Here is a 13785-nt window from a genome sequence, read left to right as displayed (position 1 = left end):
TGCCACTGTTTCAAAACAGCGGACTGGATAAAGCTAACTCGCTACCAGCCCGTGCTAACAAAGCTATCAGGCCTAGGGAGGATCCTGTTCCCGTTGATAAGCCAACAGGTGCGAGTCCTCCCTGGAATACTCTGGGAGCTAAGCCTAAGAAAAAGTCATATCCACTTCAAAGGCTAACGGGCCGAGCAAAGCGCCCTGATATCAATAATGAGACGGACTGGCCTGCACTGGCTTCGCAGACTGCAGCCTCAACATCAACTCCCTTGTCTGCCCAGGCACAAAAGTGGACATCTGCTAAAGGCAGGAGTATCACCAAGTCACAAACCCAGTTTCATGTAGAACTGGGTAATCGATTCGCCCCACTGCTGAATGACCAAGGATCTGGCTCTAATGAGGTCAACACACAACCTTCTGGAACTGCGAAGACTGAAAGTGCTTCAAGAAAACAAAAGCGACATGGTAGACCAAAGCAACAACCTCACACACTGATAGTGGGAGACGTTTCTGTTAAAGATGCTCAGAAGACGTTTAGCAGCAACGTGAAAGTGATCTGCTTACCTAATGACACAGTATCAGACCTGGCTGACAAAATCTTGCATATCGTTGCAGATTACCCACATTTGAAAAATGTTGTGATTCATTTTGGGTTAAATGATTTAGCCAAGGAGGAGTCTGAGGTGTTAAAGCAGGATTTCACCCATCTGCTAAAAACTGTGAGCTGTATACAGCCTAAAGTGTTCATCAGTGGCCCGATACCTCCAGTCCGCAAAGGAGATCTGAAATTCTCAAGGATTTACTCTTTGAATAAATTTCTGTCTTCGGCTTGTGCTGCCCTTTCACTAAATTTTATAGAAAATTTTCCTATTTTTTGGGAACGTCGTCATCTTTTTAGAGCAGATGGACTGTGTCTAAACAAGGCTGGAGTAAAACTCTTCACATCCAACTTGTTTTACTTCACCAGTCACACTGCTATCAGTTCTGATAAAGACAGAGGACAACATGTACCATCGGAGAACAAAACAACAAGGAAAGAACATGGAGTCAATGAGCTTTCAGCAAGAAATAAAAATCGCCAAAATGAAGAGGTCAACCCAACCCCCGCATCTCAGGACCCACCTGCTTCACCCCAAAATTCACCTACTTCCACCTCATCCAGCTTCTCTCCTACCCCTGCCTTCTTGGATTTAACTGCCCAGATGAACGAGCTGGTTCTGGCTGGCACAAGACTAACACCCCACCCTTTACCCCACCATGGTCAATCTGCACCACCCATCCCTCCTCGACGATACCAGGCTCAGGATCACTCTTCTCCTCAGGCCAGCTGTGTTCATCTTAGAGCGACACAGGTCTGATGTGTGCTGGGTCCAGACTGCAATAGCTCTATTTTTAGGAACAACCAGAAAAAGTCAGGGCCCTATGGAGTTAATGCAGCTTCTTTAATTCCTGTGGTGACAGGTAACACAGGTAAAATTGTGAAATTAAAGAAAAGCAAAAAGCTTTATAGAGATAAAAATTTGACTCCTATAACATGTCATCCAAAAAGTCCACCAGTGTCTCCAGTAAAGTCTTTAAAATTAGCTCTTCTTAATGTTAGATCTCTTGTTAACAAGTCACTAATAATTAATGATTTTATTTTGACACATCACTTGGACTTTTTATTTCTTAATGAAACATGGTTGAATGATGGTATCAGTAATACTATTCTCAATGAAAGTGCACCACAAGACTTTATTTATTTAAATAAGTGTCGTACTTGCAGGAAAGGTGGTGGAGTTGCTGCCATTTTTAAATCAATATTTCAGTGCAAAGAAATAACATTTGGTGATTTTATCTCCTTTGAATATATGTCATTCTTACTGAAGGGTGATTCAAGAGTTCTGTTTTTAGTCGTTTATAGACCCCCAAAATATTCTGGAGAATTCATGGATGAGTTTGCTGAACTGCTGTCAGTTGTATGCACTGAATACAACTTTTTAATAATAACAGGTGACTTAAATATTCATGTAGACAATAACATGGACAATACTGCCAAAGAACTGTATGCTTTAATGGATACTTTTGGTCTTACACAACATGTGACTGGTCCGACACACACTCAAGGTCACACTTTGGATCTGGTTATCTCTAAAGGTGTTGATATCTCTGCTCTTGATGTAAGAGACTTAGCTCTATCTGATCATTTCTGTGTCTTTTTTGACCTAGAGACTGTAACATCTGTTCCCCCTAGTTATGTGTGTTTAAAGAAAAGGTACATAAATGAGAACACAAGTGCACAGTTTATGGAAGCCATAGCAATGACACCAACATTGAGTGCTGAGACAGTTGATGATCTTCTGGATGAGTATAATAGAAACGTCTGTAATGTCATAGATGTGGTGGCTCCAATCAAAACTAAGAGAAAACCAAACACACAGAAAACACCTTGGAGGAGGACTGAGATAATGCAGAATTTGAAATCTGACTGTAGAAGAGCTGAGCGTAAATGGAGATCAACAAAACTCCAAATTCATCTAGAACTGTACAAAATAAGTCTGCGAAAATTCAATGATGGCTTGTTCAAAGCAAGGCAGCTATACTTTTCTGAAATTATTGCCAAAAATGTCAACAACTCTCGCACGTTGTTTTCTGTAATTGAAAAGCTCACAACCCCCCCAGATCAGATAGCCCCTGAATTACTGTCAGCTGGAAAATGCAATGAATTTGCTGTATATTTCAATGAAAAAATACAATCAATAAGGTCAAACATCAGAACAAACCAGCAAAATCACAAAAAGCTTGAACAGCTTCAACCACTGAGGGATGAGTCAACTACAATGTTAGAGTTTATTACAGTGAACCCAAAAACAATAGAGGAGACTGTTCAGCAGCTGAATCCATCAACGTGTTGCCTTGACACAATACCCTCAAACTTCTTTAAAACTGTTGTAAAGTCAATTGTCACTGATTTGTGTCAGATAATTAACTGCTCATTCCAATCAGGCACCGTACCAAAATCCCTGAAAGTAGCTGCTGTGAAACCGCTGTTAAAAAAGAGAACACTGGATGCCTCTATACTGGCTAACTATAGACCAATCAGCAACCTTCCATTCATGGCCAAGATCATTGAGAAGGTGGTCTTCAACCAACTGAGTCAATTCTTAACATTCAACAAAATATTTGATAAATTTCAGTCAGGTTTTCATTCTCATCACAGCACTGAAACTGCTCTTATCAAAGTGATCAATGACATAAGGTTGAACACTGATTCAGGAAAAGTATCAGTTCTCATTCTGTTGGATCTAAGTGCTGCATTTGACACTGTAGATCATACAATTTTGTTGCACAGATTGCAAACATGGGTTGGACTAAATGGAAAAGTAATGCAATGGTTTAAGTCATACTTGGAGGAGCGAAGCTATTTTGTAAGCATTGGAAACTTTGAATCTGACAGATAACCAATGTCCTGTGGGGTTCCTCAGGGATCTGTTCTTGGACCCCTTCTGTTTAACCTTTACATGCTTCCTTTAGGACAAATTTTACAGAACTGTAAGGTTGATTATCAGAGCTATGCAGATGACACACAACTATATCTATCACTGAACCCAGATGACCATGGTCCCATTGAGGTGTTGTGTGACTGTTTAGAAAAAGTAAACTGCTGGATGAGTGAAAACTTCCTTCAACTAAACCATGACAAGACGGAGGTGATTGTCTTTGGTAACAAGGAAAAGAGGACTGCTGTCAGCAATTATCTTGAGTCTCGATCTTTAAAAGCTAAAGACCAAGTCAAAAACCTTGGTGTTCTGATTGACTCAGATCTTACATTCAGCAGTCAGATCAAATCTATCACAAAAACAGCCTTCTACCACCTAAAGAACATCGCCAGAGTGAAAGGTTTAATGGCTCAGAAAGATCAGGAGAAACTGGTCCATGCTTTTATCTCCAGCAGACTGGACTATTGTAATGGTCTTCTGACAGGAATCTGACAGACCTTTAAAATTTGGTCTCGAGACCAAGACTGGTCTTGACCACCACAACACTACATGTGACCTAGAAATAGGTTGAAGGGAGGGTGTCTGTATTCATATCGGTCATGGGCTGTCTTCAAAATAGCAAACTTTGCACTATACACTACAAACTCAATGATTGATTTTGGAAAATAATCTAATTTTTTTCCTCAATATTGCGACTGCGATTTAATATGCCGTTATTTGTTCAAGGGCCTCTTGTCATGTGTTTTTTAATGAACACAAGCAATAAATCAATCTGTTTCATAATAAACAATTTCAGATTTATTTAAACTTTAAATAAATATAAAATGTAATTTTTAAAGCACAGATTACGACAGTAAAGCAAACAAATCTGTGGCTTTACCTCTTAAACATATCGAACTAACTTCACGTTTCATGAAACATGGAAACATTTGACTGTACTTTTTAAACACTGTCTGAAATTAACAGGACATGAAAATAATAATAATTTAAAAAAATTGCAGCCTTTGCGATTGCATTAGTCTAGTGTTAGCATTCCTCTAACATTTGCACTAACCAAGAATTAGCAATTTGTTTGAAAAAATAGAAATGGGTTGGAAAAGTAGAAAAAAAAAAAAAGTTGAAATGGGTTAATGAAGTTGAAATGGGTTGCAAAAAGTGAAAATGGACTGAAAAAGTTAAAAAAGGGGTTGAAAAAGTAGAAAAAAGTTGGAAAAAGGTTGAAAGAAGTTTAAAAATCCCAGTATGAAAGGAAAACCAGTTAGAAGTCCAGTTTATACAGTATTATGTGTTAAAATCCCAGTAGGAAAGGAAAAACCAGTCAAACCAGTTAGAAGTCCAGTTTATACAGTATTAAGTAGTAAAAAGTTGAAAAAAGTTGAAAAAGTTGAAATTGTTGAAATGTGTTAAAATGTGTTGGAAAGGTTGAAAAAAGTTGTAATGGGTTGGAGGTAGTAGCTGAACATGTTAAAGGTTCATTTGAATCAGTTACAAAATGGCTGAAGGGGTTAAAAGTTCCAATAAGGGGAGAAAAGCACTGGGAGAACATGTAAATCACACAGAAAGGTGGATTTAAAAGATTAAGTCATAGGTGAAAGGTTAAATAATGGGCTGGAAGATACAAGTTTGATAAAAAGGCACTGGGAGAACATGTAAATCACACAGAAAGGTGGATTCATCATCAGGGCTGTCAGTTACCTAGTTACCATGGTAACAGCACTAATCACATGCACCTGTGGGGAGAATGTGTGTGCAGGATGACGAGGCAGAAACTAGCCTGTTACAGCCAGGGGGGAACCTGTGTAAAACACATCACAACTGGAAAACTGTATAATTTACAGAAAAATTGAGCAGTTTGTGAGAATCACAAGGCTTTAGGCTACAAATGAGTTCAATTGTATGTTTTTAGGACAAAAGATGAGGCCAGGAGGACGAGAGAAAGACCATGGATTTTAAGCAGTGACCTGACGGTTCTCCAATGCAAACAAGCCTGTAGATTTGTAGGATTATGTCCACTTCAGGCTTAATAAATCAAAAACTGCTGAATTTATGGCAAAAAATGTGAGTGGCTCAACACACATTTCTACTACTTTTGAGAAAATTAGGTCTTTGTGTTCAGTATTTTGGAAGTTGTGACAATTTGTTTGCAGATTTTTTAGGATTAAAATAAGGGCTGCTACACTCTAATTTCAGGAATGTGAAGAGTTGGTGGATGTGCTTGAAGCTTCATAGGTCAAAAACAGTTAAAGACAGAGAAAATGTGAATATTTGTGAACATTTTAGAAGTTGAATGGTTTAAATCGGTTAAAAAATGGCTGAACAGTGGAACTTCAAAGTTGGAGGGTTGAAAGTTGAATTTTCTCAAAAGTGGATGGGAAAATGAATGGGAAAGTGAAAAGTGGAAAAAGTTAAATAGTTTAAAAAGTTACTAAAAAGTTGAAACATAGCAGAAGAGGGAAAAATTAGCTGAACGTTTTGACACCAAACTTGTTAAAATCGGTTGAAAACTGTTGGAGTTACTTGCGATGGCGGAAGAATAACTACTATAATAATAAAGTTTGTGGACCTATTATTATTATTATTATAATTACTTCAGCCACTGCTTGTAACAGAAAAAATTAACATTGACGCTAAAACATTTTGCAAATATATCACTGTCAATCTTTACTTCATACAAAACTACAGTACGCCAGTTAAGTCAACTATTCATCAGCATGCATGGCTATGCTGTACACCCCCTCGACGAACAGAGAAAGTTGGTCACACCAGTGCCACCACTGGATAAGTTTGTGTGGAGCCATGATAATATGACAATTTGTTTGCAATTTTTTTAGGAATAAAATAAGGGCTGCTACACTCCACTCTAATTTCAGGAATGTGAAACGTAAAAAGTTGAAACATAGCAGAAGAGGGAAAAATTAGCTGAACGTTTTGACACCAAACTTGTTAAAATCGGTTGAAAACTGTTGGAGTTACTTGCGATGGCGGAAGAATAACTACTATAATAATAAAGTTTAACGAATACAATAGTGAAGATGCCTCCTGCATCCTCACTAATAATGGCAATAACAAAATAACAAAGATAATCCAGTAACTGTAATACAATAATAAACATAAAATAATAAGGTAATAGCAATATTAATAATACAATGAGAATACCAGTAACTATAAGATAAAAGGATTAAAAAAAAAAGAATAATATAAGAATAACAATACTGCAATACAGTAGTAGTACAATTAGATAGAGCTATAATATTAATAGTGAAAGTAGTAATGGTTATAAAAAATTATAAATAAGAATACAAGAATAGCAATAACAATAATAAAGTAGTACTACAATGAGATAGAGATATAATAGTAATAGTTATAATAATAATAGCAATAAAATATAGAGAGAATCCAGTAACTATAATACAATAAGAAAGATTAGATAAGGTAATAGCAATGATAATATTATAGTAACTATAAGATAAAATATTAATTAAGAATATAAAACTAGCAATAACAATAATACAGTAGTAGTACAATTATAAAATAATTATAGCAATAACAAAATACTATAATGAGAATCCAGTAACTATAATACAATAATAAAAAAAAACAATATAAGAAAATGAGGTAATAGCAATAATACAATGAGAATACCAGTAACTATAAGATAAAACAATAATAAGAAAGACTAATATGTAGTCACATCATTCATCTCTCCTTCTTTGGATGCAGCGTCGAGGTGTATTACCTCGAGCACCATGTGATAAGCTTTAGCTTAGCTTAGCTTTCTTAACTGCCGACATTAGAACTATGTGCATGTTAACACGGACTTTGCGGGTTTTTCTGCTATAAATGACTTGACTTCTCCAGCGTGAGATGCTCTGCTCCAGAGTAAAAGCCTCACGTGCTTTTGTTTTGCTTATGTGGTGAAAATATGAGCATTTATAATGCTGTGTTCACGGATAAACATGCATGTTTACTTACCAGAATAGTACGTCCAGAAACAATAATCATAGTGGAGCCGTGTTGTGGACCCTTCCGCTCACAAAAACGTTACATTCCTCTGAATGTTTTCTCAGCACAGCCTCCGTCCACAGTCGTGGAGACGAAGGAGGAAGTGAGTTTGTGACCCGAGATTTAAAGGAAGTTTGGAATCACGGGAATAATATTAAATAACCATGCAATATTAACTTAAATGACTTTTAGCGGTACAAAAACGTTTTTAATATTGACCCTTTTTTTTTTTTTGTTAACCCAAACAAACTGCGACACGGTGACATCATGAACATATTATTGCTGAGCAGTTTTGAAAGGCATCACATACACACCCATCACATCCAGGCTGCTGATGAATCTTCCTAACTAAATACTTTCAATGTTTGAAATGACATGGTGAAATAGTGTGTCATGAAAATACACAGTCACTAAACTAGCTTCACTTTATTATCTAATATCTAATACAGTTGCCCTAAGCCGTTCACCATCTACGACCGTTTTTTTCTATCCGAAGAATCCGTGCACCCTTCATTCTTTGGTTATTTTGTTTTAAAACCAAATCAAATCAGTTTTACTGGGATTTTTACCGGTGATTAGTTCATATCTCCCTTGAGCTCCGCGGTCCAAACTGACACCGTAGCCACACACACATATGAGTGTGTCACACACGTCACTCAGTCACATTAAGGAAGGTTGTGGTCATTATACAGTGTGGATTAAATAATGAATAAAGGATTGTTTTATCCCGTTCTTCTCCGTGTTATTATCACATTATAAAAGTTGAAAAATAGCAGGAATTAGAGCTGGTCTCGAACGGTCTTGACGGAAAATCCCGAGTCCGGGCCGCCCGAGTCCGAGACAAGACCGAGTCAAAATGCTTCAGAGTCCGAGACAAGACCAAGACCTTTAAAATTTGGTCTCGAGACCAAGACCGGTCTTGACCACCACAACACTACACTCTCTACAGCCAGAGGAGGAGTGATCTGCCCTCTCGCTGCTGTCACCGGCTGAAGCGTTCAATGTGAACGCACCTTTGAGGATGGACAGCTATGTCTACCATTCTTGGGGTTTAAGAGGATTTTTTTTCCTGTTGTTCTGTTACTCCACATCCTCTATTCAACTTCTAAGTTTGTGCATGTTCATCTCTCTTTCTTGTTGCTAACTGATCATTTTCTTGCATGCTCCATTGAGAGTACCCAAGTGGATCATAACCTTCAATTGACAATCAAGAAGATAGTGCAGCAATGTGGCTCACAAACCTGCAGCATGATGTTTCAATAAAAGAATAAAAAAAACAACCTTTGAGTTTTTGTGACAAGACCAGATTTTATTTCTTTACAGTTCTGCCACCCCCACATGACTGCACAGAACACACAAAGCAAGCAGCGCTGCCTCACACACTTTAGCAGGAATAATATTTATGGAATTCTTAGCAGAAGATGGAGTTTTGTAAAATCTCATTCACTGGAATTGTTTCATTAAATAGAAAATAAATAAATCTTTAAATACAGTTTTATTTAAAAAATAAATAAATAAATAAATAAATAAATCTAGTGTTTTACATCAGGTGCTGAGACATGCCTCCGATAATTCAATCCACGTCATTTCTCAGATGATTCAGCATCTGCTCAGCAAAGCACTATGTTGATCACTTCACAAAAAGCCAGTCTCCTCCGACACTTAGAGTCTATACGCTTAATACTTTCATTTATTAGGATAAGAACCAAGTATGGTGAAAGTAAATATAAAATAACTAATTTAAATTATAAGGGATTAATAAGACTACTATCAAATATTAGTCGAGAAGAAAAAAACAGAGGAATGTAGAGCAAAAATAATCAATGGAATGATTAAAAACAAACACAAAATTTGTTTTAAAAGCTGCAATTGCTTCTGGTGTTTTCACTCTCCTTAAAAAGGAATCTGCATTGTTCTCTTGAAAAAAAAAGCTGATAGCTCATTTCAAGCATTGAAAACAAGCAAATGATGACTTACATCTGTCAATAATAGACCACTATTTATCTTCCCCTCAGTTATATATACAAAAAAAAATATCAAAGTTGCACTGTCCTCAGTTATTCTGCTGGACTTTAAAGGGCCTATATCATGCTAAATCAGTTTTTTTTTTAGCTTTTAACCTTGTTACAATGTTAATTCCTTATCAAAAACACCCCCAAAATTATTATTGGGCTTTTTTCCTGCATCTCTGAGAAATCCTCAATAATAGTGCTCTCTGAGCTGCTGCTCTGCCCTTTTCTGATGACTTTATTGACGGCACTGAAGTGTGAACCGCCCCCTCCACGAAGTGCCTGCTGCTGGTGTATGTACCAAATGCATGTATATCCAACTGCAGCCGCAAGTACAGTACAAGCGACAACCCCTACAACCTACGCCCAAGCATGCAATTTTTCAATGTGCTGAGCCATTCCATTTTTAGTATCCGTTATATCGCCTTGTATTGCCTTTGACTTGATCTGTGACACAATACAAAGGAGCGGTCGGACAAAACAAATGATTATCACCTTAAATGCACTATTCTTGGAGTTAATAGACATAAGGAGGAGAAGAAAGTGACTTATCAGCTTAACACTCCGGTGTTTGAAGCAGCTGATCTCCGCTGCTGATGTGATAAACACACAGCCTGAAGCGTTAAGACGGACTAACAATCACAACATCCGCTTATATAGCCATGTGCTTTACTGTAACCTGCAGTTTTTTGGGTGAAAACAAAAACAACGGTGTGTAAATAGCAAAAAGAAAATTGCTTTGGTGATCACTGTTGTGCCTTGCAAGAGCGAGGCATGAAGTGCACGTCTACAGAAACGCCTACTCATGAATATGCATAAGTAAGCTCCAAAACTGCCCATTTTTACAACTGCTCAAAAAGTCACATTTTCGAGGGCTAGAACTCTGGAAAACTGGTGAGTTTGGGAAAATAAACCTAAAATATTGTGTTATTGGGGTTCTTAGAACAAATGGAGATGGGTGAAAAATAGCATGATATGGGACCTTTAAAAACCAATGGATTCAAAACAAAATTAAACATATTGTATAATCAATAAATTCAGCAGCTTTGTTATGAACATTTGACTTCAAGGGCCATAATTACAAAGATGGATAAGTATATTCGGGATATCTCTTCTTTAGCCGGCTTCACCTACCCAAACCAAGCAACTGTACTCGGAAGCAGGTTTTAAACCTGTTCACCTAACCCAGGTGATTTTAGCCTGACTACATGCTCATTCACATGAAATAGTTGGAGCAACTTACCTCAGATCTGAGGAATACATTGTTAAAAATATAGACTAAAATACATCATACATCATAAGGTGGACATTGTTGATTCTGTAACATGTTTTTTTCTCTCTGCAGTCTGAGCTTTCTCCTCTCTCTAGCTGAGTTTCTATTACCCTTGGAAATGCGCAAAATCTGAAAAAAGTTCAAATTAATCTCGTACACACAGCAGAACCAGAACCACAATCCGTATTAACTGTAAATTCACAAAAAAATCCCAGCATGAACAGAATTAGCATGAATAAAAACCAGAAACTGGACAAAAATATCTAATACCTTTGAGAAAATTGTGACTGTGCATTGAATATTTTGGAAGTTATGACAATTTGTTCACAAAGGTGTTTAGGTGTCAAAGGCAGCAAGTTGTTTATGGAACTCTCCATAGAACTCAAGAGTTCTTTTTCCAGTGAGCGCCGCCCACTTTGAAAAAGAACTCTCCATCTAACTTTTAAGCTCACTATTAGCAGATCACAGTCATCTGCAGATCAAAGTCAACCGCAGATATCAGTCAGCTGTAGAACACTTTAGCACAAAGAGAACAACTAGGTTGCAACACGCCATTAACCAAGATCAATAACCACAACAACTAGTGACACAAACCTTTCAGATGTTTCACCATCAGGAAAACACTGTCACCTCCAACGAGGCTATGAGCGGAGTCATTATGGTGGGTGAGGCAATGAGACCTCAGGAGGAGAATGGCTCTTTTAACATTCAGCTGATGAATAATGAGGGGAATAGAATCTCCACTGCTTCACCTTTTGAGATGCCATCAGACAAAGTGGGGCCAGAAGAAAGTGAGTGGATCACAAGGATGACAGCCATGGAGCAGAAATACAAAGTAGAGATTGAGCGTCTGCAGCAGGTAAACGAGGACAATCAAATGGCAAACAAAAACTGTGATGAGGAAAACACTAACCTGAGGAAGCAATTAGACTTTCTGAAGGGTCACAATGTCTTCCTAGCAAGTCATGTGAAACAATTTAGGCAGCAAATGCTCCAACAGAGCAAAGAATTCAACTGCCTGCAGATGTCAACGAGTGAAATTGAAAAATGTCAAAAGCTTGCAAAAGACGTAGAACATCAGCAGCAGGAAAAGGCCAGGGCCAGTGTCCTCAAAAAAACGCTACATTTCTGTAAAATTAGGATTATTGCCAGGAATGAGAGGACGAATCAGACAATGGAAGAGTTGGAGCAGAAAAACAAAGCGGAGATTGAGCATCTGCAGAGGGAAAATGAGAATTTTGAGGAGACAAACGCCGACCTGAAGAAGGTACACCACGAGATGGCCCAGCAGATTATTATAGAAGAGGATTTGCCTAAAAAAGAGCAGGAGCTTGAAAACCAGCTAAAGCTCAAGGTGGAGCTGGAGCAAAAACACAAAGCAGAGATTGAGCTTCTGCAGAGAGAAAACAAGGAGTATCAGGAGGCAAACGCCTACCTGAAGAATGTAGAGCACCAGCTGGACCAGCAGAAGATGATGGAAGAAGAAATGCTTAAAAAAGAGCAGGAGCAGGAAAAGCAGCTTAAACTCCAAGTGGAGCAGGAGCAGAAATACAAAGCAGAGATAGGGCGTCTGCAGAGGGAAAGTGAGGATTATCAGAAGAATATTGAGATGTATAATCAGATTAAAAAAGAGGGTGAACAGCACAATGAGGAGATTCAGAAAGAAAATGAGAAGTATCAGAAGGAAAACTATGACCTGAAAAATAAGTTACATCTAAAGAAAAAAGAGTTCCACAAGTTCAATAGAATGGACCGGGTGGAGCAGCAACTCAAAGCAGAGATACAGCGTCTGGAGGGGGAAAACAAGCGCCATTGGTGTGAAATAAACGACCTGAAGAAGCAATTAGATCGTCTGAACAATGAAAACTGGACAAACTTGAGCAAAAAAGCAAGACATTGAAGATGAGATGCTTGAAAAATAGCAGGAGCTAGAAGAGCAGCTAAAGCTCAAAGAGAAGTTGGAAGTGAAAAACAAAGGTGAGATGGGCATTTGTAGAGGAAAAACGAGGAGAATCTGAGCTCTAAAAAGCAGAAGACGAAAATGGTGAGGTCTTTATGGCAACGAACGCCATGATGGGGACTTCTGCTGGAACGCCCGCAATTGCACACTCTCTTAGTGTTGTGTTCAAGACCACACTATCCGAGACCAAGACTTGCCCGAGACCAGAATGCACCGAGACCAAGACAAGACCAAGACTTTCGGGAGCCGAGACCGAGTCAAGACCAAGACCGAGTCAAGACCGAGACCGAGGCCAAGACCAAGACCATGAACATTTTTTTTTTTCCAATTTAAAAAAATCTACAAATAAATAAAATTATGGCAAGGTTCAACAGTTAAATAACATTCTCTCTTTAATTTTAGTTTATTTTAAATACATTTGACGGACAAAAAAGGTGCCTGCAAAAAATTAACTAAAATATTGAAACTACTACTGCTCCTGATAAATTCACAATTATTCTACATATTTGAAAACAATATTTTTATGTCAGCTGAATGTACAGCAAGTGTTTTAAAGTATTTCTGCCAAGAAAAAATTATTCTTGATTCTTTGAGCTGTGCAGGTCAACAGGTCACAGATTTCACAAGATATTTTTTTAGTTTGAAAAAGCCTTTACACAGGCCATTTTTATTAATTCACTTAGTTGATATAGTTTAATTTGGTTGCTGTAATGTAACTAGGATATTAAATTAACAAAGGTTTCCAACTGTAACTGTAAAAGTGAAACTTTCTGAAATAAAACTACAAACAAGTTGTCATCAGTCTAAAAAACAAAGAGCTACAGGTAGATGTGAAACTAAATAAAACAAACTCAAACCCTGGAACAGTCATGTGACAAATCAATCAATAGTTCTTGTTGAGAATTAATATTATTCTGGATACAGTGGAAACAGAAACTAGAAAAAATATTTATATTGTGAACCTGTTTATATTGTGGGGAACATATTATATACATAAATGTAATTGGAGTCTAAAGACACAAAAAAAACACCACTTTAAAAAGAAAATAGACTAATATAAGACCTCTT

General features: G+C 37.5%; 2 protein-coding genes across 3 annotated transcripts in view; one reads left to right on the top strand and one right to left on the bottom strand.

Annotated features, from left to right (window-relative positions):
* LOC114459876 (transcription factor 7-like) overlaps nt 1-13785 on the bottom strand; it is a 131380-nt gene that overhangs the window by 44294 nt on the left and 73301 nt on the right. The window lies entirely within an intron of this gene.
* Nucleotides 11184-12942, top strand: LOC114459875 (trichohyalin-like). The gene has a single exon (XM_028442021.1). The coding sequence runs from the start codon at nt 11359-11361 to the stop codon at nt 12655-12657; it is 1299 nt and encodes a 432-aa protein (XP_028297822.1). The 5' UTR covers nt 11184-11358; the 3' UTR covers nt 12658-12942.

Source organism: Gouania willdenowi, unplaced genomic scaffold (assembly GCF_900634775.1).
Source record: "Gouania willdenowi unplaced genomic scaffold, fGouWil2.1 scaffold_370_arrow_ctg1, whole genome shotgun sequence".
NCBI classification, from domain to species: Eukaryota; Metazoa; Chordata; class Actinopteri; order Blenniiformes; family Gobiesocidae; genus Gouania; species Gouania willdenowi.
Note: the sequence above shows the minus strand (reverse complement) of the source record. Positions and strands in the feature narration are given on the sequence as shown.

Coding starts and splice junctions, on each gene's coding strand:
- LOC114459875 (XM_028442021.1), top strand. CDS start 11,359: ATGTTTCACCATCAGGAAAACACTGTCACCTCCAACGAGGCTATGAGC.